Source organism: Leptonotus elevatus, chromosome 8 (assembly GCF_054856555.1).
Source record: "Leptonotus elevatus isolate MCC_2025b chromosome 8, RoL_Lele_1.0, whole genome shotgun sequence".
Lineage (NCBI taxonomy): Eukaryota > Metazoa > Chordata > Actinopteri > Syngnathiformes > Syngnathidae > Leptonotus > Leptonotus elevatus.
The window spans coordinates 13,259,501-13,277,952 of NC_141246.1; the positions used below are offsets into that span (position 1 = coordinate 13,259,501).

At 38.3% G+C, this 18,452-nt stretch overlaps 1 protein-coding gene across 1 annotated transcript; it reads left to right on the forward strand.

The window, feature by feature from the left end:
- The first annotated feature begins 3,544 nt into the window (after positions 1–3,544).
- slc44a1a (solute carrier family 44 member 1a) lies at positions 3,545–14,337 on the forward strand. The gene is made up of 16 exons (XM_086083715.1): positions 3,545–3,804; positions 4,046–4,132; positions 5,539–5,681; positions 6,709–6,845; positions 7,035–7,128; positions 7,206–7,375; positions 8,145–8,234; positions 8,340–8,482; positions 10,106–10,292; positions 11,641–11,809; positions 12,075–12,231; positions 12,320–12,403; positions 12,509–12,646; positions 13,533–13,769; positions 13,850–13,924; positions 14,015–14,337. Exons 1-16 carry the CDS (start codon positions 3,781–3,783, stop codon positions 14,018–14,020), a joined length of 1,941 nt encoding a protein of 646 aa, XP_085939841.1. The 5' UTR covers positions 3,545–3,780; the 3' UTR covers positions 14,021–14,337.
- The last annotated feature ends 4,115 nt before the right edge of the window (positions 14,338–18,452 follow it).

Here is an 18,452-nt window from a genome sequence, read left to right on the forward strand (position 1 = left end):
ACTGACCATAACAATCTTCGGGCTTAAATAATATATCTAATCTTTTTTTTTTAAGTGTGTGTCTGTGTGAGTGCGTGTGTGTGTGTTTCTGTGTGTTGTTTGGTTAGATGCCTTTGTGTCATCTAGGGCAAACTATTTTATGATGACAGGGACAGTGGGAAAAAAAGTCGTATCTGGTCTGTTTTCTCTAAAACTAAAGTTTCATGCACATTTAGTCTTGTATAGCTCCAGTATACAAGATTGTCTTGCTGACACGTGAATCACACAGCAGTAGAGAATCAACTTGGAGTGTGCGCAGATGATGTTTGCTTTCACCAAAAGGTCAAAACGGATTCACACAGCAAAACTGAAAACGCGAGTAATGTTCCAACACAACAAAATCCTTCATCCAAATTTCCAAAAGGCTTCAAAACAATTACATCTTGGCTGTAATCACAAAGCTGGCATTCTGTGAGTCGTTTCTTTGGACTCAATTGTATCCTCTTGTCCTGTCGTTTATAAGAGCCAATCTATCCTTGTGCTCAGTGGGCCAGAATAGTGATGTGGTGCATTTACAATTTCCCCCTTCGCACCCACCCAGCATTCGGCCTAACATGTGCTGCGTTGGCTTGGACTCTTCCGGGAGAGATCCAGGAAAATGTGTTGTCCTTCAACATTTCTGCCAAAGCATTTGCGTGCTGTCACTTTTGAGTCCCAAAGAGTCAGGAGATGAGTGGCGTCATTATGTGATGTTTGTCCTCATTTTGTTGCCAACTGCATCCTCCCAACACCTGCTCTCGTTCTTCTACGTAATGTTCATCATGCAGATGTTTTTGAGATTTTAATTGCGTCTGCATGGAAGCAATTTACACGCTCAAACAATACTAAGGCAACATTTTGGGATGATCATCAATCTCTGGTTTGTTTGAATTTTGAAATGGTTTTCCCACTACGAGACGACAGAATTTAATTTGGAAATAATCTGCTGTAGGGTTCACAACAACCAACAAATGTTGGGTTTTTTTCAGTAACATTCTGAACATTCCTATTCAAAAATAAGTCAGAAAACGTTTCTTTTGTGTTTTTTTTTTTTAATGTGTACTTATCATTGTTTCAGGCGATATGGATTCAGTGGAAATGCAGAGGGGGGAAACGGCAAAGCTGGGTGGTGAGTCGCTTCAGTGTCTGCAATTTCTGCAAACAGGGACTTTGCTAATGCTACGACACTATTACAAACGTCCTATTTGCCGTAGCTCACATTCACAGTTTTGAGACATTTGGAGTCTTCCTAACATACTTCCACTGTGTCGGGATTCCTCTTTTAAAAGTAACAAAAACAAAGACAATTTGCAACATGGGAATTTTAGCAAGAAAAGTGAAGTTGATGCATATAACCTGCTTTCTCGGGCCACATAAAAAGATTTGGCAGGACAGATTTGGCCCCCGGGCCCCAAGTTTGACACCTATTCTGTAAATGCATGGGGAACGTTTTTACAGTAGCTCGTCAACTGCTATTTTTCTTCTAATTATTTGACCCTTAAAAACACGTTCTCAAGCTGTCAATAAGTGTTGAAGGGGAAAATTGAGTATCTGAGGGGACTAGTGAAAAGACATTGTACCCTTAAATTTTGAATTCTGTACTAAGCAGTTACTCAACCGCCTCCCTGAAGAAAATGAAATGCCATTTATTTCTAGGAAATGGTGAACTCATTCCAGGCGCATTCATGTGATGAGACATTCGCTTGAAGTGGGTGACATTCTTAAATTAGGACTGTTATGGTATGAGAAGGGAGTTGTGTCTATGTCATTTCGATTAAGATGTCTGGAGAACTGAATACATAAGCCAAAACCAAGGGAAAACAAAGACAGCATTTTCCCTTGACTTTCTAAATACTTGCACTGAGTATTTGGGAAGCTGGCTGGCAAACACTAAGAATGAGGACATCATTCTTCGTCAGCAAGTTTATGTGTAAACGCCGTTATGCGGGGAAAACGACCGTCTGACACTAATCACGTCTGAAAAATAGGTAAATTGCAATAACAGTGTAGGGACAGCAGGAGACGCCAAATTCTAATTAGGAGAATTCACTTGGGTTAGTAACATTTCAGTATTTAGGATTTGAACTTTAAGAAACTGCTGTTAATGTTATCCAGTCTTGTTAATGTGATCTTAAATTGGTTTTAAACACACACAAAACCCAAGATTATGGTTACAAGTCAAAATATCTTAACAGCAAGCAAAGCCTTCGGGAAAAGGTTATAAATTAGAAGTACTTTTTTTTTCAACCAACAGAACCTGTTTCTTTCTCAGGGTCAGAAATAAATTAGTGACGGGGGCTTCTTGTCTATTATTGACTATTAGGATGTGCTTTATATTGAGAATGCCGTCCAAATATTTCCAGTCCTTGTAAACAGTTTTTCCTTCAGTACTGACATTTGCCATCATGTCACACATCAAAACAAACAAAAACAAGCATTTGTAATGCGTTGCTTTCTTGCACTATACTTGTTTACAGTGTACAGTATCTGTTTTACTTCAGAAAGGAATTTAATTTGTGTATGGTGGGAGGGGTCTAAAAAATAAAGCTTTCAGCTTTGCTGCCCCACAGCATGGAATAGGCTATTTTGCTGTCTAAACTGAAACTGTCTGAAGTTATTTCACATGGAATTTTCCATTATAGCCTGAGGGACAAACAGCTAGAAGCCATCAAACACTGCCTGTGTTTTAAATTTTTAACTTCTGCTTGTTGTTGTGTTTTATTTACTTAAGTAACTTTCTGGATAAATTGTATTTGTCAAAGTAGTTTAGATTTAAAAAAAAACATTCTTACATTTACATACTTGGGTTTGTTTTTGTTTTTTTTTGGGGGGGGGGCAGACTGTCGGCCTACTCTGTTATATTGATTGAACTATACATTATTACTTGTGATTAATCAGAGAGACTTCTGCCTTAAGTGCTGTTATTTGACTCTGTGGTGTTTTATGCTACTGGAGTATTTTTTTCTCTCTCCAAGGAGTACTTACTCGGTTATTTGGAAGACTACGTTCTAATTATACAGTAGTTGAGCCGTATTATTCTAAAGTAACAGCACTTGAGCAAATCAATCTACCCACAGCACTAGTTCGCATGCAGACTTGAGGCTTCTTCAGTCAGTGGTGTAGCCTACTGGCAGCCACAGAAATAACATTTTCACTTGTTTAACATAGCGTTTGAAACTTGTTTTCGTAACTATTATTGACGATATGAGAGAAACCGTGCGAATACAATTCAATCTCACTGTTTCTTCGTCACAACCACACCCACACACAAACAGCTCAAAATGTTGCACGCGCGTTTTAAAAACTTCTCGTCTCTGATGCGTTCTCTAACACTCGTAAATTAGAAAATTCATAAAAGCTTAGCTTTTTGTTGCACTACAGATAAAACATTTCTGAATGAAACAAACTAAATGATCCAATACATGATTAAATGTTATGTAAAATTTACATATTGGAGGCAAAACTTAAAACATGTGAGCGTCTGGAGTTACAATCTACAATATTTCCGACAGCTTTTGAAGGCAGCATTAAGGAGTTTTGTTGTCTTCCGCGTTTACCTGAGGGAAGTTGGCGAAAAATGGCATCCGTTGCTTAATACAGTAGCTTAAGTGTGGGAAAAAGTAACACTTACATCTTTTAACGGGTGGAAGCATAGAAAGAAATGAGCTACGGAAACATAACAGCTAAGTTTTAGTCAAAGAAAGCCCGCAGAAAGTTTTTTTTTCTCCTTCGCTTCGCTACATCTGTCTTGTTCTCGTCACAATGGGATGTTGCAGCAGCAATGAGGTAGGTTAGCCGAAAAGGAAAGAAATCGACAATGTGAACGATAATAGCGACATCTAAACAGTGGCGCACGTCTGATGTTGTGCGGGTGTAACAATTCACGTCACTTTTCAGACAAAGGCTGCTTGTTTGGCAAGCAGCACAGCCACAACAACGGCGACTCGCAACCATTGGGCTTGACACTGCCCCGCTCGCCCAAAACTAAAATAGTTAAGCAGAAGTTTGTCTGTTCATGTCTTGGCAGAGGAAACGTGACTGGAGCCCGCTGAAGGAGCGCAGTTGTACGGACATCCCATGGCTCATCATCTTCATACTCTTCTGCATTGGAATGGTATGTGTACCATTGGATGTTTGTTGGGACTTTGCAGTGTTTCTATTGTTACCCCCCCCCCCCCCAAAAAAAGAAAAAACATTCAATTTAATTCATTCAGAAGACAACAAGATAACTCAAGACTACTTGAAACCGGAAAAAAATGCTTTCCTTATAGGTTTACATTATACCACATATTTATGGTAAATTAAAGTTGTTCTTCTAATCATTGTTCTTTTCTTTTTCCCCCTTCTAAACTGTCCTTTTCGACTTTGTTACTTAGGATTCCGGAACAGTTTGCTGTACAACAGGAGAGTTTCATATACGGGGTGGCATGGGTCAGTGGTTTGAGTGGTTGTCTCCCATCCGTGAGGTTGTGGGTTCGACCCTCCCTCCTGGTCACCATGTCGAAGTGTCCTTGACTTGACAATGAACCCCAATTTGCTCTCAGTGGACGTACCTTGCATGGCAACCACTGGTTTGTGAATGGGTGAATGTGAGGCTTCAAATGTAAAGTGCTTTTGGCACCATATGGTGTAGTTAAAAGCGCTATTTAAAAAGCAGTCTATTTACTGTTGTTGTTTATTTGTATTGCAGTATTGCAGTGGCTTTGATTGGAAATGTAGTTGAACAGAAGGGTGTTTTAGACAGAGCAGGTGTCACAAAACAGGTGCCCGCGGGCACCCAGTCACACCACGGACCACTTGAGTAGCCCACAGGCCTCTTCTAAAAATAGCGCGTTATTTAAAAAAAAAGAAAGAAAGAAAAAAAAGCTTAATTCGCCACGTTGTATCAAATATTTTTTTGTTGCTAGTTTTTAATTCACACTTGCACTGGAGTTAATTTGATAATAACAATATTTGGGGGTTGAAGATAGCAGAGGTCAAAGGTCAGGATTATGGCACATGACCAAATCACAACATTCATGGAGAAAAGCTAGCGGGAGAAACGATGAGAAGGCAATTTACCTCCATAAGTGCGTATCAAACTGGTAGCCTTTCGCATTAGTAGTAGGCTAGTAGCTTTCAGTTTCAAAAATGTCGGTGACCCCCTGTTTTAGAGGGTACAACAGAGACGACAACAGGAAACAAAGAGAACAACGAAAGCTTAACAACAGAATGTGACAAGTTACAATAACAATTACATACGAGTACCATTGTACGTACGTATGGACTGGGAAGGCAGTGCTACACCACACAAGTAGCTAATAGGATAGGTGGGATAGGACATCAATCACCATGGTAAAGAATTTGGGTGAATATGGAGAAGACAGCAAAGGAAGATATTTGAAAATGGCCTCAAAGCAAGATATTTAATCCCAAAGTCATGTGTCAAATGATAATCAAATCCATGCACATCCACAGGCACAATTAGGACGTTGGTAACAATCCCTATTTGTTAATGTTCCATTGTTGTGTTTCACTCAGGTTTGTATATGTGGCTTCACCATCGCCACAGGAGCTGCCTCGCGACTTATATCGGGATACGACAGCTACGGCAACGTCTGTGGTCACAACAACACCAAGATCCAGGACGTTGAGCTCAGCGGCCGGAACATGCTCGAAAATAAGTGGGTGACTTACACTACACAAGTCATCTCAGTAGCATATTTTTCAAGTCAAACCTGCAGTCTATCACTTTTTCAACACATCACTTATTGATTGTTTACTTAATGTAAGAAAGCATATTGCTGCCGCACTTTCCAAGGAGACCCCAAAAATGGCACGTTTGTTCAACCATTAACATTGCATCGTCGAAAAGAACAAGCCATTTTCAATGCTTTAGATTGGTCAATAATTTGTTTAAAAAAAAAAATACACCACCCACACGTGTGTACTGAGGTACTCGCTCCAGTGTCGTACCATAACATGCACATTGGGGTAGATGAAGACTCTAAATTGACCATAGAAAGTGCTTTAAGTATTAACTGTTGAGTGCGTGTAAGCAATTAAAAAAATTCAGCCATTGTATTAAATGACTTCAAAACAACACAGCGTGTACATAACCTGAGCTTTGACACAGTTGGATAACTTTTAGGGAACGTAGAGAGGCAATGTGATATTTTAGATTAAGATTTAAAAACACTACTGTGTGCTTATAAAAGCATGAATTCCAGCATTTCAAATTGTGAAGCAGCCCTCGGGACATCATTGCTTACTTGTGTGTTCTTGCTAGCATAACATTCCTCACATACATACAAACAGTATCTGAAGGAAAGAGCAAAGGAGATTAATGAGTATATCTAATGATTTTATATTTTCCCAGTAAATTAGTTCAAGGTTGTCATCTTACTCTTCATTTCTGCGAATGGTAAAAGTTCCAGCAGCATCCAGACTACACGCCCAATGTTACTCAAACAATGGCGCGTGCTTTATTGATGCTTGATTTTCCATCCAGGCTTTTCTGGTACAAAGAGACGATTGTGCAGCGGGGAGGCAAATGCCACCGTTTTTTATTTTCTTCCCTCACCAAAAGTCCAGACTTGCATTCTAATGCCCCAATGGGCTCCTGCTATCTATGGCAACTGCCTGTTTTGATTACAAACAAACAAATAGAGGAGTCAGCACCTCATTGAAAATTTCTGTGTCTTCTGCCAGGTATGTGTTTTTTCTAGACCCGTGCAACATCGACATCATCAACAGGAAGATGAAGAGCGTCGCTTTGTGCGTCTCCAAATGTCCTGCTACTGAACTGAAGACCTATTATGATCTAAAGCAGTTTGCAACAACTAATGGTGAGGGGAAAAAAAGTCCTGGCAAAAATGACGAAAATTTTACTCCAGCTAACAATTCATATAATTAATTTAGTAACACTTTGATACTGCTATCTACGTTAACTCTCTCTCTCGCTCTCTCATTTCTTCAGTGTTAAGAAATATTTTTGTTATTATTTTTGATCATTGAATTAATCTTTCCATTTAAAGGATCTGCACTCTGCACCTATGATATCAGTCCAGCAAGATACCCGGGCCACTCTGATCGATTTACCAAATGCCCCAAGCTCCCTGTTCCACCAAGGTAATCAACCTTGTTTTGCTCTCAATCAGCTACTTACATCACTTTGTAATTGCACCGGTTTTTTTTCTCCGTTTCAGTAAATCGGTGCCGCTGTTCCGCCGTTGCATACCAGCGGACATCGGCTGCTATGCGGAATTGGCCCTCTCCTTTTTCACATTCATTAGTGACAACAACGTTTTCCGTCGAGTCGTCGCCGGAGTGATGGCCAGCAAGGACATTATTGTGGGACTTTGTGTGCTGTCTTTAGGTGAAGCGCACACATTCATACTTTCATCTGGTATTATAATGAAAAAAATCATAATCTGCTCTTCAAAACAAATGTTTCCGTTATTGAAAGTAAAGTGGATTAATTTGCTCCAGAACTGTTATGATGACTAACCTTACAGTAACATTTCAACACTCTATAATAAAACTAAAATCAAGGGAAAAAAATCTTCTTTAAAAAAATCGATGTAATTATGGATTGGTAACAGGAATGTGCTGTCAGGCTAATCCATAATAAAGTTGCACGACTTCAAATTTATTTAAAGTGACACTCGTGCTAAATGTTGAGTTGGCGCACGATGATGTCATTGATATATTTTAGCACAGTACTATAATTTGTTAAAATCACACAAGGAGAGAATATTTTTCCATAATTGGTATTCACAGTGACTAGTCTAATAATATTGAATTTGTGGACTATAAATTAAACAGCAAAACCCACCCATTTTTATACATCTCAGTGGGCGTCCATTTTGCCACATGCTGTGGAATGAAAATGACATCACAGTTGCTCAGAGCTCAAGTAATGACCAATCACGGCTCACCTGTTTTCTGAAGCTGTGCTATGATTGGTGGATACCTGAGCTCTGGACTCCTATTATATTTATTTATCAAATGCCATATTAATCAGAATGCTGTGTTTATAGACTAGTGGAGGCACATATTGTAAATATCTTTTTTGTGGCTGACTTCCCCTTTGTGTGTTCTCAATTATTTGAATTGTGCAGAAACTTTTGTTTTGTTTGATGCAGTTCTTTCCTTGATCATGATGGTCGTCATCCGTTACATCTCAAAAGTGCTGGTGTGGATTCTCACTGTTCTGGTTGTCATTGGAACACTAGGTAACTGACAAAACACGTTTTCGTGTTCCTTGTATTATAAATTAAAGGGGGAAAAAACTTTTTGTAGTTGACTCACAGTGGGCGTGCAACTTTTTTTTTTTGCAGGGGCGACAGGCGTCCTCTGGTGGTTGTATGTGGACCACCGGAACGCCCTCAACAACAACACGGCCTCTGTGTTTGGGAAAGAAGTGGCGGCCGATAATGTGAAGGCGCTCCTCGTGTATGCCATTTGTGCTACTGTTTTCACGGTATGCCTCAACACATTTTCTTGTTGTTTTAAACACGTGAGTATTCTAACGCAGGAAGTCAGAGAACACAAGTGGAACTCCTTGAACCGTGTTAGGTTGTTTTTATGTGGATGTCAATTTCATATTTTAGCACAGATATTTTTTCTTCTTTTATTTGGAGGGTGGGGTTATAGCTTTCACATTTTTAACTCGAGCTGATAAGTAGAACATGTCATTGTTAAGCCTCTTGGACACATTTTCATACATAAGGGCTATTTTATTCATATTGCATATTTAAAAATGTAAAAACAGTTTATCCCTTAAGAAATTATGGAAATAGGTTAGAATTTGTCTATTCAAATTACCACCATCATAAAACCTTTATTAAGTGTACAGGGAATGGTTTAAGTAATTTTATTTTTTTCAGACTGATACCAGTATAAGTATATATTATGCGTGTCAAAATTATCGCGTTAATATCTCGTTAACTTAAAGTGGCTTTAACGGCACCATTTTTTTTTTAACGCTCGATTAATGACCGCCCCTTATTTGGAAAGCCTCAACTAAGGGAATTCCAGTCACGACGCAGCAGAAACGTCCACGTCAAAACTACCCAAGATAATTGCACTAGAGCTAAAACACACAATGTTGAAGGGGCAGAATGTTAGCATGGAGGAGCCAATTGGACTGCGTAGCAAGTTCCACCCGTTTCAAGCTTTGAAAGAACATACTCTGTTAGCCGTTAGCAACGAGCTAACCGTTGCTCTAGCTCTCTCTCTCCAAGAAGTGTCCATTGGGCTCTCACCCCTGTGAGAGCCAAGAGCCGAATGGACGCCTTCTTGTCACTTGGGGTGACCCCAAGCCACTTGATCTTTAGATGTGAAGCACGTTTTACCCAGGAACTCCACAAAATAGCTCGTAAGGGTTCACGTGAAAGTGTCGATGTGTTCGCTTGCAGTAGAGCAGCGCCACGGCGCATCCGAGAACATAAAAGCATTCAACGTCGTGAAAAGGAGTCACTGTAACACCATTTAGCATAATACATTTAATTATACTGCATATATTTGTGGGAACTGACGTCAATTTGTGTTATACAATTTTTAAATGTGCAGAAGTTCGCAAGTTACTTCTTGTTTAAAATTAGATTGCTCTTAATATGGAAAGAACACCTCAATCGTTCCAGGTTCCTTTGTAGTAAAGTTATGTCATTTATTTGCAATGCGCATCCATATTGAACTTAACAAAATAAAAGAATACAACGTTGTGCAAAAGAGTACACTGTAAAACAATTTAGCAGTAATAAATTAAATACTAATGCATATATTTGTGGGGACTGGGGTCAAGTTGTATTTAATTTACAGTTTTAAAAATGCATAATTTCACAAGTTACTTCATGTTAAAAAATAGTTAGCTCTTAATATGAAAAGAATAATGCACTAAGCTGTCACCATTGTCTTACAAATGCAACTATGCCATGAAGTGACAGAAAAATGGCAAATAAGTCACACTGGGTGCCCCTGATTACAGCTCCACCCTATCATGTTGTTTTTTGTTTTTAATAGTCATGTGAGAAATGGCTTTTTAAGTCCAAAGTTGTCATGAGATTCTGTGTAAGGCTTGTGGAACCCGCTTTCTCTCCCCCAGGTGGTTCTCCTGCTGATCATGTTCTTTTTGAGGAAGCGAGTGGCCCTCACAATTTCTCTGTTCCACGTGGCTGGAAAAGTCTTCATCCACATTCCCTTGCTGGTCCTGCAGCCTTTCTGGACCTTCCTCTGCCTCATGCTCTTCTGGGTCTACTGGCTGGCCGTGTTGCTCCTCCTCGGACTTTCAGGTTGATTGCAGCAACCTTTTTGTTATACACTCACTTCAATAGTGAGGAGTGTAAAAAAAGGATTTATTTCATATATGTATGGCGCATTAGTTTTGTATGCCAAATAAGTTGATCGCGAGGCCGCTTGCAACTTCCAAGAAGTTAGTTTTCTGACATTTTGTCCTGATCTCGTGGCGCAACTTAACTCCCACATCCGGAATCTTGTGCCAGTCTCGTGGTGTGGGAGGACAGAGTCAAAGAGCCGCTTCTCTTCTCATCTCCCACTTGTCTTTTCAGTGGTGCAGTTACTCTCACTCATTATTATTTCCAGCAAAATTTTGCTACAGAAATGCGCAAGGCAACGCTAAACAACACAATTCATGTGGTTAGGGTAGTGGAACACCTTTTGTTGGTTAATCAAAACAGCGTGAAAATGATAAGGGAAGCTACATAAGACTATACCAGGGGTCTGCAACCTGCGGCTCGGGAGCCACATGCGTCTCTTTAGTCCCTCTCCTGTGGCGCCCTGTGGATCTAAAAAAAAAAAAAAATTGTAGAAATGAATGGGGTTGAAGTAATATATATTTATTTGTATTTTTTAGATGAACTATTCTTCAAATGAAATAATGACTTAGATTTAAAAAAAATAATAATAATTAATGTTAATATTCCCAAAAAGTGTCCAAATGTTTTAAGTTGAAAAAGTTAAAAATAAAAAAATAAAAGACTTAAAAATGTCCAAAAAGTGATCATAAAATGTCAAAAATTGAAGAGGAAAAGCAGAAATTTACCATAAAATGTTCAGGTAATTGCCAAAGGCAGAAAAGAAAATGTTCAAAAAGTAACTTAAAATGTCCAAAAACAAAACAAAGCCAGAAAATTACCAGAATTTTTTTGGGAATTGCCAAAAAGTCCGAAAATTAATTAACTATTATTACTATTATTATTATTATCATTATTATTATTATTATTATTATTACTACTACCATTAAAAAAGGCAGAAAAGAAAACATTCAAAAAGTAACTATAAAATGTCCAAAAACAAAAGAAGAAATCCCTAAGAAGGCAATAAAATTACTAAAAATGTCAGAAATTTGGTGGCAAAAAATGCAGGAAAATTTAAAAAAAAATTAGCCATAAAAAGAAGAGAGGCAGAAAATGACCATATAATATGTCCATAAAAAATCTTGTAAAATTATGCTAATTGTTTATTGCTAGTGTTGTAGAGGCATTAATGACAACAATATTATTATTGTGGCTAGCACTGCGTCATGTTAAGATATTTTTCTAATATTTTGCCGACCTTCTCCGGCAACAAGGCAGATGAATCAGATGAAATCCAACTTGTGGGTCACTTTTACCTCCGCAGGAAGTCCGGTGAAGAACAACTCCACAAATATGGTGGAGTATCCGATGAACGGACCCGCTCATTACTTGGTGTGGTATCACGCAGTAGGTCTCATCTGGATCAGCGAATTCATCCTGGCCTTTCAGCAAATGACCATCGCCGGTGCTGTGGTCACATACTACTTCACAAGGTAAAGAGACTGATGGGGTTTATTACCATATAGTGTGTAGGGCAGTGGTTTGATCGAGTCAGGGGTTCGAGGCAGGTCAAGACACACACCCGACTCAAATGATTTGCGATGATATGCCCTGCTTGGCTATCATTGGCTGCAGGTCATTTGGAATGATGGATCGTGAAAATCTACATTCATATTAGAATCTTGAATTGCTTAAGTTTCCACTTGAATACATTTTTTACTGGCCACCATCCATAATTTCAGAGTTGTTCTTCTGCAGGAATAAATCTAGCATGCCTGCCACTCCCATCCTGTCGGCAACGGTTCGTACCTTCCGCTACCACCTCGGTACTCTGGCCAAAGGCTCCTTCATTATCACGCTGGTCAAGATTCCTCGTCTCATCCTGATGTACATCCACAGTCAACTCAAAGGAAAAGTGAGCCTACCTGCCTCAATAATCAACACACTTGAAAGTCATGAGGTCACTTTTGGGGATGACGACTTTGTTTTTTTTTCTTTCCCAGGAGAATGCATGCGCTCGCTGCATGCTAAAAGCATGCGTGTGCTGCTTATGGTGTTTGGAGAAGTGTCTGGCATACTTGAATCAAGTAAGTGGAATACAGTTACGACAGGCTGGATGATATGGCCTTTCTAAAAGAAAAAGAAAAAATCCGATGTTTTTTTGCTTGACTTAACCCTATGTGGTTGTCTAGAATGCTTATACAGCCACAGCCATCAACAGCACCAGTTTCTGCACATCGGCTCGTGACGCTTTCGTCATCCTGGTGGAGAATGCCGTGCGAGTAGCGACCATCAACACCGTGGGCGACTTTGTGCTCTTTTTGGGAAAGGTACTGATTAGCGATAGACCAAAATGGGTTTTCAAGGTCGATACCAATTATTATTAGTCAAGGAGACCGATAACCGATATTTCAAGCTGATATTCATTTGCGGTAAAAGAGAACGTCAACATAAAAATAAATAAATCAACTTTTAATTTTAAACATACAAAGAATTGTCAGGGTCATCAGCATATGTTAAGCTAAATTAAAAACTTTAAAAAAAGTTTTCTACTGTAATTAAAGTTTTCCAACATTTCAACCAAATTTCTTAATTTTATTATTATTTAAAAAAATAAAAATAAATAAAAAGTGTTGGGAGTTCTCAGTGTCATTTTTATAAAGGGGATTTTTTTTCCTCTCAGAAAAATATAATAAAAATAATGGGGAAATTTGAATAAATTCATAAATAAAAAGTTCCCTGTATCTCACTGAGCGACAAATGCATCAAATGTAGCTCATTTGTTTTGGGTTTTTTTTGTCAGGATTTGTAAAAGGTTTCAGAAGATCTTCGCAGACAGCGAAAAATTGTCTGAATATGTTCGAAATGTCTTTGTGATGTAAAAACCATCTGTGAACATCTTACAAATCCTAAAAAAAAGAACTAAATTCGCTACGTTCGCAAGCTCAGTGAGTTACCAGTTTTATCGGCCTTCAGATTATCAGATATCAGGCAGATGTCGATATTTGTCACAATGCCAAATATCTGCACCGATAATCGGGCAGGCTGATAATCCAAATAATAATAACCTCTCCAAAATACACACAGACATTTATGTCAACAAAAGTGAGTACACCCATAAGTGGACCTATAAAATAATTCGAAAAATGTGAGCGGCGCACAAACTCACTTTTTCATGCTCGATTTTGCGCCCCCGACTAATCTCCTGCGTGACAGGTTCTCATCGTGGCCTGCACGGCGTTTGCCGGCGTGCTGGCGTTGAACTACCAGCGCGAGTACACCGTGTGGGTCCTTCCCCTCCTCATCGTGTGCGTGTTCGCCTACATGGTGGCCCACTGCTTCCTCTCGGTGTTCGAGAACGTGGTGGACGTCCTCTTCCTCTGCTTCGCCGTCGACAGCAAGTACAACGACGGCAGCGCCGGTCACGAGTACTTCATGGACAAGACTTTAATGGTACCAGCGTTTGAATATATTGCGCTTCATCTACATTACAGATTTAGTTTGTGGGTTCCAGTTTTGTTTTGTCTTGGCAGGAATATGTTGAGAACAGTAAGAAAAGTGGCCGTTACAAGCCAGAGGACGGAAGTGGACGAGAGATGAAGCCCATGGTGAGTTCAAAAGCACAATTTGTGTCGGCTGCTACTTGGTTGTATGAGTAAACTATAATGAAGAAATTGAAAATGTTATTTTCTTTGCAGACATGAGAAGGGGCACTAAACAGATTGAAAGAGACATAACCAAGAAACTTATTAATAAGTCTGACAGAGATTTTTTGTTTTGTTTGTATGACACTAAAGTTTGGTGCTATGTTCTAAATCTCTCAATGTCTTTCTTAAATCCCAAATAACTTTTATTTTGTTTTAAAATTCACCGACAACTGTTTTAACATGGTTTAACATGTTTGCTAACTAAAAACAGTCAGTGTATTTTTTCATTCATTTCATTTTTTGTTCTTTGTAATAACTGTGACTGTTTACTTGTTTTTGTACTTCAAATAATAAAAAAAAAAGATGTCATGTGACCTGTAGTGTCCAACCTTCTTCCTGAATTGTACACCACCTTACCTAAACACCAGGGGGCAGAAATGCATTGAATTTAAATGAGTAAGGCAAACTGTAACTGTACTGTACTGTATGTGAATATTCGTCAAGTATAAGTGGATAATGATATTTAAGGTGCATCGTAATAAATTACAATAACCTGGTAAACTAGTAGCTCAATTTAAAAAGTGATAGACCCCACTACACAGTGGATCAGTTTTTATTTTTCATAATTTGGAGTAACAAAACCGAATTTTTTTTACATAAGAAACAATCATGACTTTTTTTTTATATATATAGAAACGAATTGGCCACATTTTTTTAATGCAGTATACTTTCACTGTTTAAAACGAACTATGTAAACAAATGAACAATTCTGCGGCTACTTCATATTTTCGACATTTCAACAAACAGTTTTGTTCTTCACCATCCAATTGTAAGAGGATGAGAAACAAGAAATGAAAAGAGCTTTTAAAAGTCGGTAAGAAATGAAAATGAATGAGGGAAGAGCAAATTTCTTGTCTGATGCTTTCACTGGAGAACAATCACTCTTGATTGCCTCCATTTTATGTGAAACCTAGCAACCGTGAATTGGAGCTTGAGCTCCAATAAATATGCATTAAATCCCATCAATATGACATCATGATTTAATTTGTTTGTAGAAAATGGTGTCTATCATCACCCATTGGTAAAAGAAAAACAAATCGAATTAAATCAAGTTGAAAATCCAGCATTTTCAGGAGCTGCCGTCAAAGTGCGTCCCCATGACGACACGCGCGCAATCTCACTGACGCACACATTACCGCCCATTTGCCTGCTAGTGCGCAATCAAGCCGCTAAGCCATTAGGTTATTGATGGGAAAGCTCTCTTTCTCTTTGTGTGCCGCTGCCTGTCTCCTCTCATAAAAGCCAGGAATACCGAAAGGAGCGCACCGCTTGATGGCCAGCTGTAAGTGTCAGCTAAGTGATCCCTTTAGTACTCGCTGAGCGCCAGTCGTTCCAGGAAGCTCATTGTTGAGAGGCCCGAAAAGACAGGAAAACACCTCGTTTGTCAGCGCTGCGCCACATTTGGAGCATTATGGTTTAGTTTTGTTTTAAATACAGAGTACCTTCAAATCACTTGAAATTATTAAATTGCCATGACTGAGCCTTTAGAAGGATTTTTGTAGCAAACTAATGCACGATAAATACATTTGTACAGTAACTACTTAAAACAATATTTTTTTTAATTTAGTACGATTTCATATAAATAGTATAAGTAGAAAAGTGACTAAAGTAAATTATTGCTCTTTTTAGATGTGTGTGTTTTTATTTAAAATTGTCCAAATGCTCAGAATTTCAACTCCTCAATAGGAAATATTCTCTGATTTCTGTAGTCCTCCATGAAAGCATACTCGTTATCTTTGTTTTGAACCAAAATAAATCAATTGCTTTGCATATATTTCCACATCTTACAGACCAAATCAGTAACTGAATCATAATTTGGCGATTTTAAATAATGTCTTGTTTTTGAAAAATAAAATGAGATGGAAATTTAACCCCACAAAGCCTGAATCGTGAAACGCATGAGATAAAGTTCAGATTCTTTGTAAATAAGGTATTTATTGGTCTTTTTTAACAAACAATTTTTTTTATATATATTTTTGAAAATCAACTTCCACACATGACTTTTGATTTGTGTCATATTTGATTTATCCGGTCACAATGCTTTAAATTTGTACATTTACAACTGTCAAAAATAATAATAATAATAAGAAGAAAAAGACATATCAAACATATTAGTATTTCCAAAAATCTGAAAGAACATTTCCCAATATTAATGAGTATAGGTGTCACTCCTTTCTTAATTGATACGATCTTGAAAAGCCATCAGATGGGTGATACTGCCCTCTAATGGATTATCTGTGCAATGCATGTGTTGGATCATATACATCAAGGTTTTAATGGGGGGGGAAATAATAACTCATGAAATAGAGGGCTCAAAATGTCTTGTATTTAATATAACATCATCATGTGTTGTGTTGATGAAATAAAAATTTGACCTGTCGAAAAAGGCTGGCTTGAAATGGTAAATAGTTTACACTTTACAGCCATTAAAGCTGTCCTGTCCGATTCGCTAATGTGCGTGCTGATTCAGCCACAGAAACATGAGCTTCCTGTGTGTGTGTGTGTCAGAGTGTATTGACTAACAGTGACCATTAAAGTAAGCCGTCCTGCCTTCTCAGCAGCTCGACTCAAACAAAGCGCAGGCCTTTGTTTTAATTTTTTTTTTTTTAATACAATTACACACAAACACGTACAATGAAAACATAATTGTAAACATACAGTAGTGAGGCTGAGTATAGGGAAAAATATGATATCTGATATATTTTGGCAATTTTAGGTAATGACAAATGCAAAGGGATATACCAGTTGCATACACACTTCTGAAAGAAAACAAATATTTGGTGGTCATCTTTTCATCATTCAACAAACAATAATTCTGAAGGCTTATCAAGTTTGAAAATGCATTTTTTTAATGTTATTTTTTTTTTAAATAGTGGATGTACTTAATGAATTGTTTTTAAACTATATATTGTGTATACTCAGTATACCCCCCTAACAGTCAACTTACTATTAAAAAAAAAATGCCTGTAGAAACACAACTTGCGTCACCGCCCCTTGCTCTTATCCAAGAAACCTGATTTCCCAAACATCAAACAGGCTTCCTGCAAATTGAGGCACTTCCCATCACAGCTTGGGCAGCCAGTCTCTACAGATCATTTTTGTATTGTTGGCCCTTGTCCAACAACTGTGTGGAAGTGAGCCTCTGAGATTGCATCTGTGCGTATTTCCACAGTACAGGGAGTGTTCAAATGAGCATTTGACATTTACTCAGTAGTGCTTGCCAATGCGCAAATAAAACAATGAAAAGCCTCACATTTAGCTTAGCTTCCAAATGGTGCTTGTTCCCCCCAATGGAGACCTGATTTTTTTGTCCCCATACTGAAATAAACAAGTGAATATAAAAAAAAACACACATAACACATCCATAAAGAAACCTCATACGCCCTTGCTAAAAACATGTCTTAGCTAGCATTAGCTTAGCTAGCAAGTAATCCTATGATGGGGTTATAAAACTTGGTTTGTGTAGAATAAGGCAATCTTCTCAAAAGCCCAAACGTACAGTATAAAAATGGGAGATTGTTGTCATGTGTACTACTACTAATTAAACATCCATTACTTGACAGGAATTTCCCTTAAACGTTCTGCATGCTGACTTCATGACCAGTATTTTTCTCATCTTCATTAATTTTGCAGATGCGTCGAGTTTTTGCTAATGTCAAATTTCCGCACTTGTAAGATGCAACTTGCTAACATTTACATTCCTCGTGAGTTTGAAAATGCAGGTTAAATCTGTGCAACCACAGGCTGTTAATTATTTTATGCAATAAGACTTTTTTTCTTTCTTCCAATTGTGTTGTACAGGTTAAAGGTCACAATGGTAAAAAAACAAAAACATTTACAATTATTTATCTTGGTCTCATTTTTTTTTTAATTTCCCAAAAAATAGCATGTATACAGGGGTGTGTAGACTTTTTATATTTACTGTTTACAGTAGCTGTACATAATAGCTATATGCCTTCCTATTATGTTATTATATTATAGCTCATTTGCATTTCTATTTGAGGGCTTGCTCGACTTTTGTCCCCACAAGTGATGAATACCAGCACACTCACACACAGACACATATTTACGGTACAGCGGTTTCACCCGCATCATGTCTGGAAACAAACTTTCCGGGTCAATGTACCCGCCTTCACATTGCAGCGTTATAAGTTTGCTCCCCACTGTATTGAATTCACTAAAGCTCATTTCTGCTCTGCGTGTGTACATGCACTGTATAGCGTTTGTGTGACGCCAAGTCATGAAATATGAAGCCGTTCTCCTACATAATGCAGCGATGCCGCTGCGCACACGCACGTCATTGCGGACAAACAAGCGCTTTGTCACCCCCACCTCCAAAAAATGGCTTTAAGTTATGCATAAGCGTGCTCGTCAGTCGTCGTCCACTTCTTGTCATCACTTTGTGGGTTGTATATTTCTCATCAACTTT

Bases quoted from the DNA above. Each gene is read 5' to 3' on its own strand.
- slc44a1a (XM_086083715.1), top strand. From the start codon at position 3,781: ATGGGATGTTGCAGCAGCAATGAG. The intron at 4,133-5,538 runs GTATGTGTACCA...TGTTTCACTCAG, and splicing joins TACTCTTCTGCATTGGAATG to GTTTGTATATGTGGCTTCAC. The intron at 5,682-6,708 runs GTGGGTGACTTA...GTCTTCTGCCAG, and splicing joins CGGAACATGCTCGAAAATAA to GTATGTGTTTTTTCTAGACC.